The sequence below is a fragment of the Talpa occidentalis genome, unplaced genomic scaffold, assembly GCF_014898055.3.
Source record: "Talpa occidentalis isolate TD23 unplaced genomic scaffold, MPIMG_talOcc4v2.1 talOcc4.9, whole genome shotgun sequence".
NCBI classification, from domain to species: Eukaryota; Metazoa; Chordata; class Mammalia; order Eulipotyphla; family Talpidae; genus Talpa; species Talpa occidentalis.
The window spans coordinates 28,233,992-28,256,774 of NW_023605305.1; the positions used below are offsets into that span (position 1 = coordinate 28,233,992).

A 22,783-nucleotide genomic window follows, 5' to 3' on the forward strand; every position below is an offset into this window, starting at 1 on the left:
AGCCATTAGTGGAAATGGTTCCTGCTCTACTCACCTCAGCCTTTTGTTATGCTTTTATTTCATGTAACTGTCTCCTTTTCCCAGGTAGACTGATCTATGAGCTGGACTTACACATGAGCTCACTGTACATCACATCTTCAGGGCAAATACCTACTGGGACTGGTATGTACTAGGTTGACTAAGCATCCACCGACGGGATGAATGGCATTATCTTTCAGTTCTATTTAGCAGTGGAAAAGACTTCCTGTGAACTCAGTAAGATGCTTACCTCTAAAGAAACTGGACTGGGGCCAGTTCAATCCCCTGCCATGGAGCTAACCCACATACAGCTCAGCAGACCTCTCCTGTCTTGCCCGCTGCTCCCCTTAGCTGTGTATTTCAGTATGCCTGTTCTGCTCCCGACTCTGTCTCTGATGAATCCTCTCTCTCTCACACACACACACACACACAGGCATTTCTGACCTACACTCCAGTTCTACTAAATAAATAAAATACTTAACAAAAAAAACACCAGAGTAAAACTTCCCTTACTCTACCTGGAAAAGATACATTTTCCAGACAGCAATTAAGTGGTGGAAAGTTGAGAACCAATGGCCTCAGGCATTTCTTCTTTTTTTTTTTTTTTTTTTTTGTGAGACCCTCCCCTGCCAGGGAATGAACCGGTGCTGCAGAGGCCCAGCGCTCAACCGCTGCACCACCAGGGAGGCCCAGGCATTTCTTTTAATATAAAATAACAGAGTACATGGCTTCTAGAAAGAACAAGTATTGTATCATAAAATTTTTGTTTTATGTACACGTGTATTTTTGTTTTGTACACATGTATTTACAAGACTACAATGTACACTGTATTTCTTACTGGAGGTCACAGTCAAAAAATATTGAAAGTCGGGCCTCCCTGGTGACACAGTGGTTAAAGACACAGAGCTATCGAGCTATTGCCAGCCACTACAGCATGAGTTCGATCCCTGGCTGGCCAGGGAGCTAACCCACATGGCACAGCAGACCTCTCTCGCCTCACACGCTGCTCCCCTCAGCAGTGTATTTCAGTAGATTCTGCTCTCCACTCTTGTCTCTACTGAATCCTCTCATCCCCTGCATCTCTAGCCTGTACCCAGTTCTTGTATGCATAAATAAAAATAAATCTTAAAAAAAAAAAAAAACACCACCACAAATGCACACTTAAGATTCCAAGTCTCATCTGAACCTGGGATTGAACCGTGGATCTGAGGCCCTCTGAAACAATCGGAGTCTCCCGAGTCCAAGGCTGTTGAGCTTAGACTCCTAATGGGGGAGGCAAGTGAGGCCAGGGATGAGGGGAAATCCGGGTCTGTCAGGTCGGCTGCTGAGGAAATAAGCAAAACCTATCTGTGTATGTGTTGGGGAGGCATGAAGGGGGAGAAGGACACATAAATGTGTGCTCAGGAAAAGTAAGATTTGGAATTTGGATGCGCTAGAAAATAGTACAAACACTGGGAAAAGACATCCAGTAAAAAAAGGCGGGGGGCGGAGGGGGACAGGAGAGGGCGGGGCAGTAAAAAAAAAAAAGGGCGGGGGTAGTACCTGCAGAGACAACCCCAAGGGGATACATCCGCTGCTACAAAATAAACACGTGTACAGGCCAATAAGGTCTAAGAATCCGTTAACCCACACCCCTAATCCGGGGGCCCCAAGCGCCCCCTCACCTTAATTAGGGCCACATTTCCAGCAGCAGCACTGAGAAGCTCGTGGGGCTGCTCAGACCAGCTCAAGTTCCTACTCATGTCGCTTGCGGAGCCTGATTCCCTGGAGTTTCGTGTCCTTTCTCTCCCGGGACATCCGCAGCACAGCCCAGGAAAGGCCACGACAGTTCGAAATTGGGGAGTAGGGATGCAGTATCAGACAGAAACTGCGCCTTCAGGACTAGTCAGGAGAGAAGCGCCCTTGGAGAACTGGTGGAAAAGAGGGACACTCTGATACGCAGATACGGTAGAAGTTAAAAGTGCCGAATCTTGGGCGGGACCTCCCCAGATCCAGGACGCGGGGGTCATCAGGCTCAACAATGATCAATGATTACTGCCGCTGCCAGGTTCAAACCCTGGTGGGAAGGGAAATGCAACTTCCGACTGGCTGCCCCAGCGCCACTTGGGAAACTGAGTTCGACTTTCGTGGAGACAACGGGCGATGGAGGCTGATGAACTACATTTCCCGGGAAGCAATAGGGGCAGACATACCCCCACCGTGAGGCTTGCTGGGAAACCGAGTCTTTCTCACTGTTGTGGTTGTCTCTGAGGACGGAGTGAACTACGCACCCCAGAATGCAACACGGGGAGTCAACAAGGTCCCGGGGCCGGTTTCATCAGTTCTTGGGAAATGGAGTCCAACATACCTCGAAACATAACGCCCCAGGGTATCCTTGAGACTCCATTCCCCAGCAAGCTCAGCGCGTAGCGCTCATTATGGAGCCGCAAGTCGCCGAGCTGAAGCTGAAGATTGAGAACACGTTGTGCCCCTTTGGCTTCGAGGTTTACCCCTTCCAGGTTGGTTTATCTCTGCTGCTAAGTGTAGGGCTAAGTGTATGACTGATCTTGGTGCTACTGGAGTGTGGCGTGAGAGTTTTCAGATCCTGCCCGAGCTCGTCTGGCCCGGTGTCCCTCTGACCTACCGGGACAGAGTGTCTGCGGGGCCTTTGGTTAAAAAAGAAGTGGTTTTACGTTTGTCCTTGTACTCCCATATAATGCCTTGTGGATAAATGGGAGGCACCATTTGATCCAGTAACCTTGTGGCTTTGTCACCGACATAATATACTGAAAGAAAGGAACCCGTGGAGCCAGAGTCACCTTCGAAGCTTGCTAACGGCATTAGCAGAGGAGGAGGCCTGGAAGGTTTGCATGACTAGGATTTAGGTCATTCAGGAGAAAAGGGCATTCCTGGTGTTGAAAGAGCAAACAATCGGCTGCTTTGTTCCATCCACCAATAGAAAGATAATTCATGATGTTTTCAATTACCAGTGCTGGGCTGTGTATGCAAACTGCATCTGGAGAGCATGTAAAGGAAAGATATTGAGAATGCCTATCTAGGGGGTCAGGTAGACCTGAGTAGTGAGAATTATTATATTGAACAGACATCTGCACACCTACCAGTCATCCTCGGCTCCAACCTCCCTCACTTTCTCACCCCCACATACAATCAGTGACCAAGACATCAAGGATTCTTGTCTATTAAATCTAAATCCACTCACTCATCTATGCTCTAGCCCAAGCCACTATTTCTCACTTGTATTACTGCAGTAACCTGCTTGCTTTCAGTATGCCTCCAATCCATCTTCACACTGCAGCCAGATTGACCTTTTTATTTTTTTAAAGATTTATTTTATTTATGCATATAAGAACTGGGGTCTAGGCCAGAGGTGCAGGGTTGAGAGGATTCACCAGAGACAGAGTGGGGAGCAGAACAGGCAGATTGACTGAAATACACTGCTGAGGGGAGCAGTAGGGGAGACAGGAGAGGTCTGCTGCACCATGTGGGTTAGCTCCCTGGCCGGGGATCAAACTCATGCTGCAGTGGCTGGTGATAGTTAGACAAGTGCTGAGACTTTAACCCCTGTGCCACTAGGGAAGCCCAGATTGACCTTTTTTTTTTTTAAAAAAAAAGATTTATTTATTTATGCATACAAGAGCTGGGGTACAGGCCAGAGGTGTGGGGGGATGAGAGGTGCTCCCTGGCCGGCCGGGGATCGAACTCGTGCTGCAGAGGCTGCAGGATTGCTTCATAGTGTGGTGCATAACCCCTTGCGCCACCAGGGAGACCTTTTTTTTTTTTTTTTTAGATTTATGTATTTATACAAGAACTGGGGTACAGGCCAGAGGCACAGGAGGGTGAGGGGATTCACCAGAGACAGAGCAGGGAGAAGAACAGACAAACAGGCTGAAGAAACTGCTGAGGGGAGTAGCAAGTGAGGCAGGAGAGGCCTGCCACACCATGTGGGTATTTCCTTTGCCGGCCAGGAATCGAACCCACGCTGCAGAGGCTGCCGACAGCTTCACAGCATGGTGCTCAACCCGCTGTGCCACTGGTGAGGCCCCACCTTTTTTTTTTTTTTAAGATTTATTTATTTTTGCATGAAAGAACTGGGATACAGGCCATAGGTGGGGGGTGGTGAGAGGATTCACCAAAGACAGAGTAGGGAACAGAACAGGCAGATTGACTGAAATACATTGCTGAGGGGAGCAGCGGGCGAGTCAGGAGAGGTCTGCTGCGCCTTGTCGGTAGCTCCCTGGCTGGGGATTGTGCAGTGGCTGCAGATAGCTTCATGGGTTGCGTCTTAACCCATTGTGCCACCAGGGAGGCCCCCAGATTGACCTTTAAATCTTCAATGACAAGCCCCTCATTGTCACCAAATTAGACCATATTCCTTAAATTGTTATTTAAGGCTAGTCACAATCTCACTCCTATGGATCTATCCAAACTTAAGTATCTCTGATCCCCTCTACAGGCCTTCTACAGTCCCCTCTTCCATCAAACTATACAATTTGCTATTCTCCAAATACACACTGTGCTTTCTGCCTTTGTTTATGCTGTGACCTCTATTTAGAATACACACCAGGGGCCTCCCTGGTGGCGCCTGGGGTTGGAACACAACCTATGGAGCTGTCCGCAGCCCCTGCAGCGCAAGTTTGATCCCCGGCCAGGGAGCTGCCCATGTGGCGCAGCAGAACTCTCCTGACTCACCCGCTGCTCCCCTCAGCAGTGTATTTTGGTCAGTCTGCCTGTTCTGTTCCCCACTGTGTCTCTGGTGAATCCTCTCACCCCCCACACCTCTGGCCTGTGCCCCAGTTCTTGTATACATGAATAAATCTTAAAAAAAATAATAGAATACACACCAGATTCTCCCACATCAGCCTGTCAGTTTCTTTCCCAGCCTTCAAGACTCAGCTTCCAAGAAGCCTTCTCTAATTTCAGAGGACCTTCATCTGGCCCTGTCATTGCACTAAAGGCAGTACAATTTACTTTTGTTCTTCATGAATTCTCTGCCTCTAAACTTTAACAAATTCCAACAAGTCTGACTAAACATACATCACTATACCACCAGTGAAAATTCATTTACTGAATCAGATGAAGGCTAGAGCAAGATGTGAAGTCTTGAATGCCAGGCTAAGATCTAGGCCTGGTTGAAACCCACCGCGACCCTCCAGCATGGCCTGATACTTTCTCTGTTCCAGGTGGCAAGGTACAATGCACTTCTACCTCCAGCTTTCCACCTGCCCCTGCCAGGACCTACCTTGGCTTTCCTGGTACTCAGCACACCTGCCATGTTTGAGCGGGCCTTCAAGCCCTTCCTGCAGAGCTGCCACCTCCGACCTCTGACTGATCCTGTGGACCAGTGTGTGGCCTACCACTTGGGACGAGTTAGAGAGGTGAGCAAGGCTCATATCCTCCAACTTCCAATCCTGTAGCAGCTTCCAGTTCTTCCAAGCTCAGTGGAGGATCTAAATCTACCTAGAGGGCCTCCCCAGTGGCGCAGCGGTTGAGCGCTGGGTTGCGAAGCTGCCCGCGGCCTCTGCGGCGCCGGTTCGATCCCCAGCTGCTCCCCGGCCACCGGAGGAGGGTCCCACATGGCGCGCAGACCTCTCCTGCCGCCCGCTGCTCCCCTCAGCAGTGTACTTTGGTCCTGCCTGCTCTGCCTCCGCGCTTCTGACTGTACCCAGTGCATGTATAAACAAACAAAACAAACAAATAAATAAATAAAAACATGCCTCTATAAAAATAAATAAATAAATAAATAAATCTACCTAGAGCTAAGAGCCACTTCCCAGTAAGGATACCATAACACCAGCTTTGACATTGTGCTCTCACCATATTCTGCCTTCTCATCCCAGGTTCCCCACCTGTCTAGCAGCCCCTAAGTCTGAAATCACCCTACACCAATAGGCAACTTTTTTAATTTAATTTTTATTTTTATATTCCCCATACAATTACAACCCCCTTATTTTTACCCCAAGCCCTCCTTTCCCCGCCCCCCACCCCCATAGAGTGTCTCTTGTTCATAGTTATTTGTTGATTTTGATATTATCTTTCTTATTCTTTTTCCTGGTCCCTTATTTAAGTTTTCTAGATTTCTGCTATGAGTGAGATCATCCGGTATTTTTCTTTTTCTTTCTGGCTTATTTCACTGAGCATGATCCCTTCCAGCTCCATCCATGTTGCTGAAAATTGCATGTGTTTATTTTTTTTGATTGCTGAGTACTATTCCATGGTGTATATGTACCACATCTTCTTGATCCAGTCATCTATTTTTGGGCATTTGGGTTGTTTCCAAATCTTAGCTCCAATAGGCAACTTTTATGAACCTCTGATTTCCCTTGGTTTCCAAGTGAAAATAGAAACTAAGCCCAATATCCCCCCAGATCTCTCTCACCCCTTTGCCTTAGATCTGGAAGCTTTATGCTATCTGTGGAGATTTTTTTTTATTTTATATAATTCTTACATCATTTTTCATTTTTGCACAACGTATACATTATCATTTTGGTTATATTCCCCATACAATTGCCACCCCCCCCCCTTATTTTTACCCTGGTACTTCGTCTCCCCTACACCCCCCCCCCCCCGGATGTGTCTCTGGTTTATAGTTGCTTGTTAATTTTGATTTTTACTTTGTATTAATTAGTCTTTTTCCTGGTCCCTTATTTAGGTTTTCTAAATTCCTGCTATGAGTGAGACCATCTGTGGGGATTTTTGAAACCAGTTCCCCTGTATACACACATACTGGGTCTCCTAGATTTTCCTCCATGCTGAGACTCTGGAGTAGAGCCACATCACTCCTCATGATAATTTTGGAGGAAAACCTTGTGTGCTTCCCTTCAAATATTCCCTCCTGGACAGGGTATTATTTTCCTCAACTTGGAACCCCCTCCCCCCCCAAGTTTTAAGTTGTGTAACCTGTGAATGTGACCAGAAGACAGGGCCATGTCAACACAAATTAGGGTCCTCTAGGAAGGTCATGATTCCACTCATGAGCCTCCCATTTTGTCCTGTGTGTCCCAGAGCCTCCCAGAGCTACAGATGGAAGTCATTGCTGACTATGAAGTACACCCCAACCGGCGCCCCAAGATTCTGGCCCAGACAGCAGCCCATGTGGCAGGAGCTGCGTACTACTACCAACGACGGGATGTGGAGGCTGACCCCTGGGGGACCCAGGTCAGAGGGCAAAGTGTGAATGAGTAGGAACTGAGAGAAAACAAAGGTCTCAAGATAATCAGTTCCCACTCGCCCCACCTCTCCTGGCTAAAGAGGCTAGTGGACATCTAGGACAAAGATGTGCTCTGGTCAAGACTTAACCCCACATGCTTTCTGGCATCTAGCTGGGGATAAATGCAGTCAAAGAACCTGGCCAGTTCTTAAAGCGCTGTTGTAATGGAGGGAGCAGAGCAATTAGACCAGTGGTGAGATAGCTGGGGCTCAGTGTAATGGGGGAGGCCCAATCACTGGATTAACAGGTGCTCACACATGGAATTGGGTGTCCATTGAGAAGTGAACAAATCTAGCTTGCAGGGATAGTAGTTGGACTTGGGGCCAAGGTGACCTCCATGACCTTACTTTTCTTTACCCTCTCCTCAGCACATATCAGGTGTTTGTGTACACCCCCGATTTGGGGGCTGGTTTGCCATCCGGGGGGTGGTGCTGCTGCCAGGAATACAGGTGCCAGATCTGCCACCCACAGAGCCCCTCGACTGTGTACCCAAAAGAGCTGACAGAATCACCCTGCTTGAAGGTTTCAATTTCCATTGGCAAGACTGGACTTACCGGGATGTTGTGACACCCCAGGAGCGCTACTCTGAAGAGCAGAAGGCCTACTTTTCCACTCCACCTGCCCAGCGTTTGGCCTTACTAGGTTTGGCTCAGCCCGCTGAACCATGCTCTGCATCCCCTGAACTTCCTTTTACCACATTCACACACAAGAAGCCTCAGAATCCCAGCAGAGCTGGGAGCTGGCTCAACCCCAAGGACTCACCACTGCCATCGACCAGTCCTTGATACTCTCCTTCCCTATGGAAACCCTATTTATGACAGAGGTACTAGGACTTATTTAGCTTGCACATACCTAGGGTTTAGTTTGGGTATAAGATGACTATTTTTGATAAAATATAGTAGAGATCACCAATGAAGGCTCAAGAGTAGTTTGGTCAAGAAATCTAAAGCCAAGGGCAAATCTAAAATTCACACCTGCTTCAGAATATCGCACAACCATTTTCTCTAGTGTTCCAAGATGCTACTTATTAACAGGCCTCAGGGGAAACCACCTTATACAGTTGCCGTAGAATGAGTAAATATATGTAAAGAGCACTTCTGAAATTGTTCCAATAGCCTCTGCCTGCAATTATTGAAGGCCTTGGGAATCCTGTGCTGCTACTTGTAGCTTTGAATAGTGGAGATTATGGGAAAGTTGGGGTAGCTAAGTTGTCTGGAAGGGCACCACATACTGTTCTGAATTTTGCCCTAGGCCCCTTAACAGTCCAGGAAGGGGGCCTCCCTGGTGGCGCAGCGGGTTGAATGCAGACTGTGAAGCTGTCCGCAGCCTCAGCAGTGGGGGTTCAATCCCGGCCGGCCAGCAAGAATCCCACATGGTGCAGCAGACCTCTCCTGTAGTGCCCGCTGCTCCCCTTAGCAATGTTTCAGTCAGTCTGCCTGTTCTGTTCCCCACTGTCTCTGATGAATCCTCTCACCCTCCCATGCCTCTGGCCTATACCCCAGCTCTTGTATAAAAATAAATCTTTAAAAAAAAAAAGAGTCCAAGAAGAACCCGCCTTGTCCCCACTGACAACCTTCCTCAGAACAGTATGAATGATGGCTAAAATAAGAACTACCCGCAAATCAAAGCTGAAACACATGGAAAGTTGACACACATCATCAGTCCTGTCTAGCACCACCCAAGCCCCTATCTTTCAGTCCCAGAAGTACAGAAATCTGTAATTCTGGTCTTTCACAGGGGCAGTGTTGGCATTTATCAGAAACGTCAAACTTCTGCTTCTCCTGCAGCCCTCCCAGTACTGAAAGGTAAATGGTCCAAGTTGCATCTCTGGGGCCTTTACCTGCAATGCAATCCAGCTAATAGCATAACTTGCATTGCCTTCATCAATACTACAGATCTTGCTCTTCTCTCCCAGATGAAATGAAATAAAATGTTAACATCTTGGCATACATGTCCCCCTCAATATGGTATCCTGATTGAAACAGCACTTCTCATTCGTTCCCTTTAAAATTAAATGCTAATAATGCCCATTAATAGGAAAAATCAACCAAGTCTCAGTTTAAGTTTAATAAAACTACAAAAGATCAAAAGTGATGACTCTACTATACACATAAGTTGGCCTACCCCACAGCACAACTAAGGCCAATCTCTCCAAGGGAAGAAAGGCAGGCCCTCCCAACCCCTGTAGGAAAGACCTGTCCCATCCCATACCATATCTGAGCTGAGTCTAAGGTGTGTTTTAAGCATGACAATAACAGGAAGTTTGGTTCTTAGGACTGCTCACTGCAGCCTGGCCCTAAAAATGGTCCAGGGCTCACTTCTGTTTAGAGAAATATTCTTTGCTCTTCTGGACATCAGGCTTGATGGTATCACTACCAGGTTTCCAGCCGGCTGGACACACTGAAAAAGGAAGGTATCATTAATTAAATTCTTTCAATATAATGGGGGCAGGGGGATGGGACACGGGGGACAGACAGACTTCATGACCTTAGACAAATATATTCTTAAATGATACCAGAAGCACAAGGAATAAAACTTGTACATCAAGAAAGGGTATCAAGAAAATGAAGATTCACAGAATGAGAAAGTATTTATATATTGTTTCTAAGGTATACCAAAATCTAAAGAACCCCCACAGTTCAACAAGATAAACCAATTAAAAAAATGGGCAAAGGCTGGCGGCCTCCCTGATGGCGCAAGGGGTTAAGTACCGCACTATGAAGCAATCTGCAGCCCTTGCAGCACAATTTCAATCTCCGGAGGGCCAGGGAGCAACCCACATGGTGCAGACCTCTCCTGTCTCGCCTGCTGCTCCCTCAGCAGTGTATTTAAGTCTGCCTGTTCTGTTCTCCACTCTGTCTCTGGTGAATCCTCACCCCCATATCTCTGGCCTGTACCCCAGCTCTTGTATTCATAAATAAATCTTTAAAAATAAAAAAATAAAACTTTAAATGACTGTCACATACCTAAGGGGAAAAAAAGCTAAGTAAATAACAAAGTTTGGACTGTGTAAATTACTAACGCTAAGCTGCCTCTTGAGAAGGCAGCAACCATTTCACCACTCCTCAGTGTTATTTATTGCCAAACTGTATAAGCCTAACATACAAAGTGAGAGGACCATCACATAAGGCCATGTTTGTTTCACAAAGTAAATGCCTTCTACCCCTCAGAATCAAAGGTCTGAGGCTTCATATTGAATCTTTCATATACTTTTTTTTTTTTTAATAGAGACATGTTTTTATTTATTTATTTTATTTGTTTGTTTTGTTTATACATGCACTGGGTACAGTCAGAAGCGCGGGAGGGTGAGAGAATTCACCAGAGCCAGAGCAGGGAGCAGAGCAGGCAGAAGGACCGAAGTACACTGCTGAGGGGAGCAGCGGGCGGCAGGAGAGGTCTGCGCGCCATGTGGGACCCTCCTCCGGTGGCCGGGGAGCAGCCGGGGATGGGGATTGAACTGCAGCAGAGGCCGCGGGCAGCTTTGCAACCCAGCGCTCAACTGCTGCACCACCGGGGAGGCCCTCTTTCATCTACTTATGCAGAAAGAATTATCTTCAATCTTTTCCTAATATCCTGAGCTAGAATGCCTTTGGACTAATCTAAGGAAAATGAGGCAAGGGAAACCAGCCACTGCTTTAATTAAAAATAAATAAATAAATAAATAAAGATTTATTTATTTATGCATACAAGAGCTGGGGTGTAGGCCCAAGAACAGCTCAATTTTAAATTGTGACAAGAATGAAGCAGGGCCTCCCCGGTGGTGCAGCAGTTGAGTGCTGGGTTGCAAAGCTGCCCGCAGCCTCTGCAGCGCCGGTTCGATCCCCGGCTGCTCCCTGGCTGCTCCCCGGCCACCAGAGGGAGGGTCCCACATGGCGCACAGACCTCTCCTGCCACCCGCTGTTCCCCTCAGCAGTGTACTTCAGTCTGCCTGCTCTGCTCCCCACTCTGGCTCTGGTGAATTCTCTCACCCTCCCGTGCTTCTGACTATACCCAGTGCTTGTATAAATAAATAAAAATAAATCTTTAAAAAAAAAAAAAAAAAAGAATGAAGCAGCAAGAAGGACCCTGCCAACTTAAAGCTCCTTCCCACTAGGGCTTCATGGCACTTACAACTATACCTCTCCAAACAGAAGGCCCTAAACAATACCTTTTTTCATAATTTTAATTACCAAAAAAAGGTAATTTCAATTTAGATCCAAGTTCTAACACTATTAGCAAGTATTATTTAAAAGTATTGGTTTATTGCCTTAAAAATAGAAATGTAGGGCTGTTTGTCAACACAATAAAGCACTTGATACAGAGCGCTTGGTATTCATAGCCTCTCAAGTGTTAACCATCAAATGGTAATTTATAAGAGGATCCACACAGAAAGCAATGCCTGATCTAATGGGATGAAAAGCAGCAGAGGCCAAAAGATTCTAAAGAACCAAGCCTCAAAGAATCATGAAAATTTAAGTTCAAAAGTCAAGTATATATGCAGGATCCTAGGAAAATTACCTTCATGCCTTGGTTTCTAGTCTTTGTAATAAACATAATACCCCACCAGGGGGCAGTATGAGCAACTGTCTGCCCTTCAATGCATCAGGTGTAGAGAGTTACAAATGGGGGGGAGGGGGTGTCTCCCTGGTGACAAGGGATTTGTTAAAGACAGCACTATCAAGCTATTGCCAGCCAGCCACTGCAAACATGAGCTGGTCACTGCAGCATGAATTTGATCCCTTTGGTTTGGAAGCAACACACAGAGCATTGCAGACCTCTCCTGACTCGCAGACTGCTCCCCTCAGCAGTGTATTTCAGTAGATCTGCCTGTTCTGCCTCTCATCCCCACACCTCTGGCTTACACCCCAGTTCTTATATGCATAAATAAATAAATCTTTTTTTTTTTTTTACAAGTTGCAAATAGTATCAGTAGCTCACTGATTTTTTTTATTTTATTGGGACCTCCCTTGGGGTGCAGGGCTTCAAGTCTCAGTGCTATCAAGCTATCGCCACCCACTGTGGCATGAGTTGGATCCACCCACATGGCACAGCAGACCTCATTTGTCTTACCCGCTGGTCCCCTCAGCAGTGTATTTTAGTTTATCAGCCTGTTCTGCTCCCCACTGTCTCTAGTGAATCCTCTCACCTCCCACACTTCTGGCCTACACCCCAGTTCTTCTCTTCTCTGCATATAGTTTTTTTTAAAGGTTTATTTTTATTAATATTATCTTTTTAAGATTTTTATTGGACCTCCATGGTGGCACAAGCAGTTGAGTGCAGCACTTTTGTGAGGCTGTCCACAGCCTCTGCAACGCAGGTTCGATTCCTGGCCAGCCAGGGAGATACCCACATGGTGCGGCAGACCTCTCCTGCCTCACCTGCTGCTCCCCTCAACAGTGTCTTCAGTCTTTCTGCCTGTTCTGCTCCCCGCTCTGCCTCTGAAAATATAGTGCTGAAGGGAGCCACAGGCAAGAAAGGAAAGGTCTGCTGGGCCATATTGGTTACTCCTAGGGATAAAGCTCATGTCCCAGTGGCTGGTGCTAGCTTGATAGCACTGAGACTTTAACCTCTGCACCATCAGGCAGGCCCTGACTGATCTCTTTATAAGTCTTCCATTTTTTTTTTTTAAAGATTTATTTTTATTTATTTATTTATTCATTTTATTTATAAAAGCACTGGGTACAGTCAGAAGCGCGGAAGGGTGAGAGAATTCACCAGAGCCAGAGCGGGGAGCAGAGCAGGCAAAAGGACCGAAGTACACTGCTGAGGGGAGCAGCGGGCGGCAGGAGAGGTCTGCACGCCATGCGGGACCCTCCTCCGGTGGCCGGGGAGCAGCCGGGGATCGAACCGGCGCTGCAGAGGCTGCGGGCAGCTTTGCAACCCAGCGCTCAACTGCTGCGCCACCGGGGAGGCCCTATAAGTCTTCCATTTTAATCAATCTGACACTTTTGGGTCCATCCCTCCTTCCCCTCCACCATAGCAACTATATTCAGACTCTAACAACTTTATCTTCTTTAAATCATAAAATAAGAGGTGAAAGACCTTAGAAAACTAAACTACTTATCTACTAAAAAGAAAATGAGATATAATAAGGCAAGAATGAATGTCCAAACTCCACCTGTGCCCATGATATGTCAGTAGCACTTGATCACAACCATCTAGCCCCAGTTACATTAAGTTTGAGAGATGTTTTGTTTTTTTTGGAAGATTTGCTGATTTTTGGATAAAACTGGGGTGTAGGCCAGAGGTGCAGGGGACGAGAGGATTTGCCAGAAACAGAGTGGGGGTAGCAGGTGAAACAGGGGAGGTCTGCTGCACAATGTGGGCCAGCTCTGAACTATTATGGTGGGCCTTGGTTGTAATGCTGAGACTCAACCCCTAGGGCACCAAAGGGAGGCCAGAGAGGTGGTTTTTGTTTTTTAAGATCCTCATTTGGGCCTCCCTGGTGGCGCAAGGGTTAAGAAGCAACCTATGAAGCAATGCAGCCATAGAGAAACCCACATGGCGGGACAGACCTCTCCTGTCTCGCCCGCTGCTCCCCTCAGCAGTGTACTTCAGTCCGTATGCCTGTTCTGTTCCCCGCTCTGTCTCTGGTGAATCCTCTTACCCCCCACATCTCTGGCCTGTACCCCAATTCTTAATCTTAAAAAATTAATTAATTGGGCTTCCCCGGTGGCGCAGCGGTTGAGCGCTGGGTTGCGAAGCTGCCTGCAGCCTCTGCCGCGCCGGTTCGATCTCCAGCTGCTCCCCGGCCACCAGAGGAGGGTCCCACATGGCGCGCAGACCTCTCCTGCCGCCCGCTGCTCCCCTCAGCAGTGTACTTCGGTCCTTCTGCCTGCTCTGCTCCCTGCTCTGGCTCTGGTGAATTCTCTCACCCTTCTGCGCTTCTGACTGTACCCAGTGCATGTATAAACAAACAAACAAATAAACAAATAAATAAATAAAATGACACCCAACTTTGTAGTTATACCTTAAAAAAAAAAAAAAAATTTAATTAATTAATTAAAAAAAAGATCCTCATTCCCCTACATACACATCACTTGCCTCCAGAGTCCTTACAACTAAATTCTTAGTTAGGGTAACATTTTCCTATCTCAGCAACAACTGCACTTCAGGTAGAAAAAAATTCCAAAGGCTACATCCAGCCTTACAGTTCAAAAAGGTGGCATCAAGTGGCTCAGGAAAAGAAGGCTCTACCTACAATCTAGATAAAAACCTAAGTTGAATTTGCCCAACCATATTTAGGTGTTAGAAGGACAGACTTAACAAAACTTATCTTTTTTTTTTTTTTGTGGGATCCTCACTAGCGGCCGGGGAACAAACCGGCGCTGCAGAGTCTGCAGGCAGCCTCGCAGCCCAGCGCTCAACCGCTGCACCACCAGGGGAGGCCCAACAAAAATTTATCTTTGAAATTCCAATGAAGAACCTTGGTAATTTTAACCTGATACCTTCTAGCCCTAACGCCTGCCTATTCTGTTGGATAATTAATCTTAGTCCTATATTTATTTTTCAAATTTCAAAGTAGTCATATATAATAACCTTTATTTTTAAACCCCAATGAAACAAATATAGATTAGAGGAATTAGAGCTCTTCTACCAATAAACACCTGTCAACAATGACATACTTTTATGTCTAGATGTGATTCTTTGCCTTGTCTTAACTTTATACACTCCCCTTTAATAGGTTAAAATCTGTAGCAGTGATTCTAGATGAGCAGGGCTGAAGCTGGGAAAATACAACTGAAACAAAAAGCTTTTATATTCTCTTCACCATGTTCTTTCATTACCCCACCCCCACAACCCCCACTTCAATTTCATGAAGACAAATAATCACTCTTTTCTTATTTGGTAGATTTTGTTCTTACCATTTTCCCCTACCACCATTCTATTGTACTGTCACCAAGTAGACTGGCTTACCTTCACCATGTTTGTCAGTGAATTGGAAGGCCTGAACTAGTCTCAGAGTCTCATCCACAGAGCGGCCAACAGGGAGGTCATTTACAGTGATCTGACGAAGGATACCCTTATCGTCAATGATAAAAAGGCCCCTGGGAAAAAGATTGAAGGTTTGAGGAAAACATAATACAGATTTAGAAATTTATTTGTTAGGATAAAGCAGCAATGGAAATGGGTTGATCTCCCAGATTTACACTGATTATAACTTTACAGTGAAGCGGCCCCTGCATAAAGAATTAAAGAGGAGCCTCCTACAGATCAAGATTCGACCTTTTTCCAAATAAAACAAGGCCCTCAGCCACTGATAATTCTCCTGATGAATTTCCGCCACCCAACAAGTAGATACCTGAATGAGATGCCTTCATCAGCCTTTAAAACCCCATAGTCCTGCGCAATCGTGCGCTTGGGGTCTGACACCAAGGGAATGTTCATGGGTCCTAGTCCTCCTTGTTTCTTAGGTGTGTTGATCCTACAACAAAAGGCATAATACAATTGCATTCATTCACACTCTTCTGTAATAAAAGTATCAACTATATCTATTCCTTCCACATCAACATTTCTTTTGTTTTTTCAACCATTAACAGCTACTTTATTCTTTAATCTGTAATTAATTGAATCCACAAGGGATCCATGGTTAGAATATAGGAGTTCCATGAACATGAATAGAAAAACATACTTATTTTCATACAGCTCTTCAAGAAAATTAGTATTTGTTAATTATGCAATTATGTAAACAAGATGTGATACATAATATTAACAATACCTATGAATTTTTCACCAAATAAAACAACACCTATGCCTATATCCACATCAACATTTCTAATCTTATTTTCCCAGAAAATTTCAAATATTTTCCAGCAGTAAAGTGAATGGCTACAACAGATAAGGTCACCAGGGTATACTCAGCTGCAACTTGAGCTGCTTCCCCGTTTCTAGGTAATAAGAGAGCAAGAGGATATCAGCATTTACACCCGCCAATATTTGGGAAAGTCTATTACCAAGCCTCCCTGTTGCTTATTTTAAAAAATAATAAATATATTTCAATAGACCAAGAAATTTTACCATGCCAAGTGACAGAAGTGAGAATCCACAGAAGCACCAATTACTTGGCAGTTGAGTTTCTTAAATTCTTCTGCTCTGTCACTGAAAGCAATGATCTCCGTGGGGCACACAAAGGTGAAATCAAGAGGGTAAAAGAAGAACACAATATATTTTCCTGTAAGAAAAAGCCAGTTTGTCTTTGAAACAGATTTCCTTGCTTAACAGAGAATGAAAAACTAAAGACATTTTCTTACAGAAAATGAAGACCTTTTAAAAGTTGACAGCAGATACAATTGTTAAATACCAAGATGCTCAACCAATATAAATATCTCCCAACAGCTACTTTTAAAAAACCTATTTGTAGCAGGTAAGTTCCTTCCAGTTCCAGGCTTTATTTTTGAGTCTACAGATCAAGCTGTCAACTACAGAATGAACACTATTCATTCTTCTCTAATGAAGAAAAAGCAAATCCAAGGATATATTTTATCTACAGAGAGCATAATCCCAATGCTTACAATCAGTACCCAAAAAGTTGAATTGTTGGATTCTCTGCTGAAAGGCAACAGAAGACCAACAAGAGAGGAAGTCAGAGCACTTTTCAATGAACCACCAACATTCTAAATGATCACCTGAATAACCATAAACAATTTCCTAACAAACCTATAGGACAAGGAAAGTTTCCTGAGACAAAAGTTCCAAAAGTCCTAGTAGATAACAGGACTTCTAGCTAGAATTTTAATGCAGTCACCTAGGTTACCAAATTGAAGTACATCTTCAACTGGCCCAACAGCCTTTCATCACACTTAATGGGCTGAGCTATTGGGATAATTCCAAATTTCACTTATTTTCAAGTAGTTGCAGTGTTTGAAATGTCAAAATAAGCTGTCCCTTTGGCCACTCACTTTGAAATCAAAATCAATAGAAAGTCACATATAAACAAACTCCCCTAGCAAGCACTTTGAAGTCTCTGCAAGGTCAAGTCCTGAAAGGCAAAAAGAGAAGCAACACCTAAACCGCATGTCATTACCCTGGGTGCCAGGGTCACCTCCCCAAGCAGTGCTACCAGTTTGTGAGGAAAAGCGTCCCTCCATAGGACCCTACTTGTTCTCATTAAAAGAACTGTGATATGTTAGGAAACAATTAGTCACAAGCTCTATCCAAGAAAGGTATACTAGACACTTGAGTTTCAGATTGCATTTAAGGAATCCTCAAGTGTCCCAGAAGACCTTTCTGTTCTGGGACTCATAGCAAAATAAAGAAAGGAGGAGCCTTGCTAGAACTTGTCAAGCATCTACATGAAACTAGAACAGAAGAGAGTTGTTCCAACTATGACATCAACTCTTCTGTGAAAACAAAACACTCATGGAAATGTGCCTAAGCCTTCTGTCTAATAATGTAGCTGTGATACACATTATTTCATAAACTGAATTGAACAAGCAGTGTCACAGCTCCAGAGACCTGAATTCTAAGTAATATACATCAGTGACTATAACCAAGAATACATTATAAATCTGAAAGTTACTAACAAAAGATGATAAGCAGATGATTTGTTCATTTTGCAGTGTATACAAATATCACATCACCATATACCTGAAAAACTAAATTATTGTGTGTTAACTACACTTCAATTTAAAAAAATAAATTTTAAGTTCTGAGACTTTAAATTGTGGAAGGTCCCTGATAACAAGTAATATCTCCAATAAGTTACAATTAAATACTAAAGAAGATAATTGAGAAACATGTCCAGGAATATAAAGCACGTGCTTTCTCCAGAAGTAGTCTGGACCTAGGATATCTACTGTAATGACTGTAGATAAGAACCACTTCACTTCAACAGAAGCCAGGTCTTCTGCCTGAAGACCTTGAAGCCATACGTAGATTGTAAATTAACTCCATTTTAATAAGTCTATAATATAGTTTTACCTTTGTAGTCAGACAAGCTGACATCTTTGAATTGACCATCTGGCATAACAGCTGTGGCTTTGAAGTTGGGGGCAGGGTGCCCAATTTTGGCATTTCCTGAAGACATCTTGATATTAGCTGGAAAAGATAAAAGTGGAAGTTAGAAACAGCTTTAATTTTCTAGATAACCAGCAGTCTTCACCTAGAGACTTCGGCTTTAGGACATTAAGCAATAAATTGTCCAGAAGCACTTAAAAGTACCTTAGTAAAAAAAGAGAACAAGCTGAGCTTTCCAACTTTGGTATGAAATTAAATACTATAGGTCTCTGAATTTCAGTATTTTCATTTAAAAACAACTTCTTTTATCAATTGAAATCTCTTATCACTTCTGTGTAATGGCATTTTGTTCTCTATTTTCATTATACAGAAAGGGAGGATAAGGAACTGTAGACACTAAAACCAGAACCCAAATACAAGATGCAGTAAATACTGAATGCCTAGCTCCTTATAGTAGTCATGCTGCCCTTCCTCTGAATGCGCCTTCATCTTCCCTCGTTAATAGTGGGAAGCACATTTCACTTCGCCAGGCAAATATCCAAGAGAGCCTATACCTTAAAACCAACCCAACTTTTTGAGGCAAAACCAGGATTCTAGCACCTGCACAATTTCAAAACTTTAGGTGTTGTAGTCCAGCCCTTAGAAGTTCTTTCAAAAATGCACTTTTGACCTTAGGGCTAAAATCCTGAGGCAACAAAACAAAACCCAAATTGTTACTATTACGCAAGGATGCATTTTAGTTAACCAAGATAAGGAATTAAGATTGAACTCAATAAGCAACAGGTTTGAAAATCCCAAGGAAAGTACTCCCCAAGTTCCAACACTTTTTGTTAACACAGCAAAAAAGTGGTCAGCATGGATCGGAACTTTACTACTTAACAAAAACACCACCAATCAGTAAGGTGCGCTGAAAACTGGCATGGTCTTCCCGTACAAACCTGCTTTTCCAGGTGTCTTCCAAGTCCACTAAAGCCCGACCAACCAAGGGTAAAGGCTGCAGGCCTTCCAGCAGGAGGGGGGTGGGCTTCCCTGGCAATCTGCGCAAGAACTTCCCGTACCAAGGCCACGCCCCACGCCCCACGCCGGGTCTCAACCACTCCCATCACCACCCCCCACCCAAGCGCTTCAGAAAGCACCAGCAGAGCGCGCAGCGCTCACAGGGGGCTCTTGAGATCACACGCCCCATTCCGCAGACGGAAGAACAAAGACGGGGAAGAAATCTTAGCACCGCAAGCCTCACAGCTACCCAAGGCTCGGGACGCAACAGCCATTTACCCCTACCACACGACTGGTAGCCCCCATTCTAGAAGTTTCCTGAACCCGCCCGGCCCGACCGGTGCGTCGAGGAGATGCCAGCAGCACCACCCGCCCTCCCCACCGCCGCCCCAACCCACGGCTCGGGCTGAGGGCGGGAAATGGAAACTCGAGTCGACGGCAGCCTCGGGACTCAGCAAGTCTCGGCCCCCACAGGGGGCCGCCTGACCACTCTCGGGCGCCAGGCCGTGCCTGACCGTCTCTCCCGTCACAGCACCCCTCGTTGAGACGGGCGGGCGCCGAGCGCAGGGGACCAGGGAGTTGTAGGCTACTTCACTCCGCCGAGGCCGCGCTGCCCGGACACTCACCAGCCGCAGCACAGACACCACCGCGAGGAGTCGGGAGGAAGCGCGAAGCCCGCGCGAGGCGCCGCTTTTATAGCGTCGAGCGCTCTCGCGAGAGTCAGAGGGCCTGGGGCGCGTGAGGAGAGAGGAGGGGGGCCTGGCTCGAGCCCCGCCCGGAGCCGGCGCGCCCCACCGAATGAGTCAGCGCTTTCCCGCCTCGGGGGCGGGACGTGCGCCTCCCCGTCGCGGACCGTTGGGGCCAGCGAGTGAGGCGTCCTCCTGACCCTAAGCCAAACCTAAAGCTTCGATTAAACGTTGATCTCTGCGAGGCGACCCTGAGTGCGGGGCCTCTAGGCCCCAGACCGTAAGGATGTTCGCTGCTCACCGCTGAGGACCACGTCTAACCGCAGCAGGCCTGAGAGCCGCCTGGCCGGGGCGCGCTCAGATTTCCCCAGGTGCCCGCGGCCTCTGCCCTAAAGATCCTCAGTAACCCTCGCCGCTTAGAGGTCTTCCTTCAGTGTTCTGTCAATTACAGGACTGCTGTTTTCCTTCTCCCTCCATCCCTGCCACTGGGGCTAGAGGGACTCTGAAATCTGATCAGGTCACTCCTCTGATTTATTACTAAAAAACTGGGGCTCTGTAGTCCATTTCCTGAGAAAATGCCTTACTGTGATTTTTGCGTAGGCTTTAGACAAGAATAAATATTAGTCCCATTGGCTTCTCACCTTAAAATAGGAATACTGCTAATTTTTTGTTGAGACCTCTTTGCAGTATTTAACATTGTACCTGGTTCTTATACTTTTAAAATGTTAGTTTTTATTTTAACTATATAATTCTTCCTTGTTCCTCGAATTTAACACCCAGAGCCCTGGACAGCTGTTCAACCTCAGGCTTTTTTGTTCAAACATGGAAGGTTGTTCCCACCTAGTTGGCCTAGAGAAAAAAAATCTTTAAGGACACTGAAGCATTACTGCCTCTGAAACTATTCTCTCACCCAACCTTAGAAAAGACCATGCCCTCAAACAATAGCATGTAAAACAATAACAACAGCAAAAAAAAACTTTCAAGCTAGTGTGCTTATTTAAATGTCTGCTCCTCCTTGCTAGACTGACTTTATGTAGGGACAGCTTGAGTCATATCCATCTCCGTGTCTTCAAGTTAAAACAGAGCACCCCACACAAATATGAAATGCTATTTAATACAGTATTAATGTTCCTTTTCCTGTCTCCACTACCCACATTATCCTAACTCCCTTAGCCCTTATAGGCAGAAATAGAGAAGTGCTATGTCATGCTGAGTGAACATCAGAAAATTTTTTAGTATTTATCATCCTACCTTGCAACAACAGTGATTTTTTTTTGTTTTTTCCTTCTCTGCTTGAGACTGAACAATTACTTCCTTCTTGAAGAGGCAGAGGAGAGGTAGAAGTTTTGAGTTTAATATTGGATGGTTATTGCTAGGGGCAGATTAAATCAACAATACACAGATCTACTTCAGCCAGAAAAAAAATTACCATGTATTTTATCTACCATGTGCCAGGCCATGCTTTGGGCACTTGGATTTATTTGTCTCATATAAGAACCAGGAGGGGGCCTCTGTGGTGGCGTTGGGGTTAAGTCTTGTGCTGTGCTATCATGCTATCAACTCTGAGGCCTGAGTTCTATCCCCAGCTAGGGAGCTAACCCACATGGCATAGCAGGCCTTCTCTGTTTCCCCAGCTGCTCGCCTTGGTGGGGTATTTCAGTAGATCTGCCTGTTCTGCTCCCCACTCTGTCTCTGGTGAATCCTCTCTCTCTCTCTCTCTCTCTCTCTCTCACACGCTCTCTCTCACACACACACACACACACCCCTCTAGCCTACACCCCAGTTCTTCTATGCATAACTAAATAAAAATAAATCTTAAAAAAAAAAAAAAAGGAACCAAAAGGGTTATCCTAGCCCAGGGAAATGTTTACAACCTACCCCTATGGAAATATAAAAAATTAAATATTGGACAGAGTTCTAAAGAGAGAAGAAATCTGTTGAATACTCTTAAACACTTGTCTAAGTGACAGGCGTCTCCCCAGAGAACACTGAAGATTTAAGAAATGGGGGCAAGGGAGCTTTCTTCTTTACCCTTCTACAGGATTTGGTATGTACCCCTAGTTGTATTTTTACACAGATCCCATTGTTTTGTAATGAATGGAGAGGATTTTTCCTATTTTAGTTTCCCTTTAGTACTAGAATCTAGCACAGAACTGGTCTAGCAGAAATGCTTATTTAATATTGTAATATACTGAAGATTTTTGAGATTAGCATTAACTTATTTGAACTATTTTAGGAAGATGATTCTGGCAGCTGTAATGACTAGCAGACATGAAGTAAAGAGACCAATTGGGAAGCCACTGCAATAACCAAACAAGAGAAATCTCAGAACTATAATATGACATTAGAAGCAGGATAGAAAGAAAGGATATTTCTACAGGCATTAGGGCTAATTGCATTCAGGATCAGAGGAAAGAGGGAATTCAATCTGATTCCTTGGTTTCTTATCTTAGTGACATGTAAGTCATGTCATTAACCAGTGACATAAAATAAAATATTGGAGAAGTATGTTTGAGGTTAAAAATACAGATGATGCACCTATCCAAAGAATTTAAGTAATTGTCCAAAGTTACATAATAGATTTTGGGGTCAGATGCCATCCCAGGCAGCAGAGCCATCATGTTATACAATATGCAAATGTGATTGATACTCATCTAGACTAATATGAAGGGTGCCCCCTAGAGTTGTGCCTTTTGGTGGTCTGGCCACACTGAATGACTCAAGAGCCTACCCTCATTCCTTTCCTAAAGGAAAAGATAATCAGTTTGATTTGAGGAAACAACATGAGAAATAGAAGTGAGTCAACAACAGAACCTCAAAGAATTTCTGTAAGGCTAGGAAGAACTAAAGCAATTAAAGGCAACTCAAGAACAGCATTTTGTGGGTAAAGCGTCACTCATGAAAGTGGACTGTTTCTACCAAGAATAATCTCCTTTGACCT

General features: G+C 45.1%; 3 protein-coding genes across 5 annotated transcripts in view; 1 reads left to right on the forward strand and 2 right to left on the reverse strand.

Annotated features, from left to right (window-relative positions):
* The window catches only part of TESK2 (testis associated actin remodelling kinase 2), a 91,033-nt gene extending 88,973 nt beyond the window's left edge, over positions 1-2,060 (reverse strand). The window contains exon 1 of the mRNA XM_054691714.1: positions 1,683-2,060. The gene's annotated coding sequence lies outside the window, so the exon portion shown is untranslated. The remainder of the gene's footprint in view (positions 1-1,682) is intronic.
* MMACHC (metabolism of cobalamin associated C) lies at positions 121-10,130 on the forward strand. Of its 2 annotated transcripts, none has more exons than XM_054691716.1 (4): positions 121-162; positions 5,199-5,393; positions 7,021-7,173; positions 7,594-10,130. In XM_054691716.1, exons 2-4 carry the CDS (start codon positions 5,289-5,291, stop codon positions 8,008-8,010), a joined length of 675 nt encoding a protein of 224 aa, XP_054547691.1. In that variant the 5' UTR covers positions 121-162; positions 5,199-5,288; the 3' UTR covers positions 8,011-10,130. The 2 variants fall into 2 exon arrangements, with proteins under 2 accessions (XP_054547691.1, XP_037356125.1); XM_037500228.2 differs by lacking the exon at positions 121-162 and adding an exon at positions 2,264-2,516.
* PRDX1 (peroxiredoxin 1) overlaps positions 9,278-22,783 on the reverse strand; it is a 41,289-nt gene continuing 27,783 nt past the window's right edge. Inside the window, exons 1-6 of one of the 2 annotated variants that reach the window (XM_037499584.2) lie at positions 19,783-19,841; positions 18,125-18,241; positions 16,223-16,376; positions 15,507-15,629; positions 15,122-15,252; positions 9,278-9,625 (exon numbers count right to left, since the gene is read on the reverse strand). In XM_037499584.2, coding sequence (XP_037355481.1) covers positions 9,540-9,625; positions 15,122-15,252; positions 15,507-15,629; positions 16,223-16,376; positions 18,125-18,230 — 600 coding nt within the window. In that variant the 5' untranslated portion in view covers positions 18,231-18,241; positions 19,783-19,841 and the 3' untranslated portion in view covers positions 9,278-9,539. Of the gene's footprint in view, positions 9,626-15,121; positions 15,253-15,506; positions 15,630-16,222; positions 16,377-18,124; positions 18,242-19,782; positions 19,842-22,783 lie in introns of those variants that run through there. The other variant, XM_054691717.1, reaches the window with a different exon arrangement.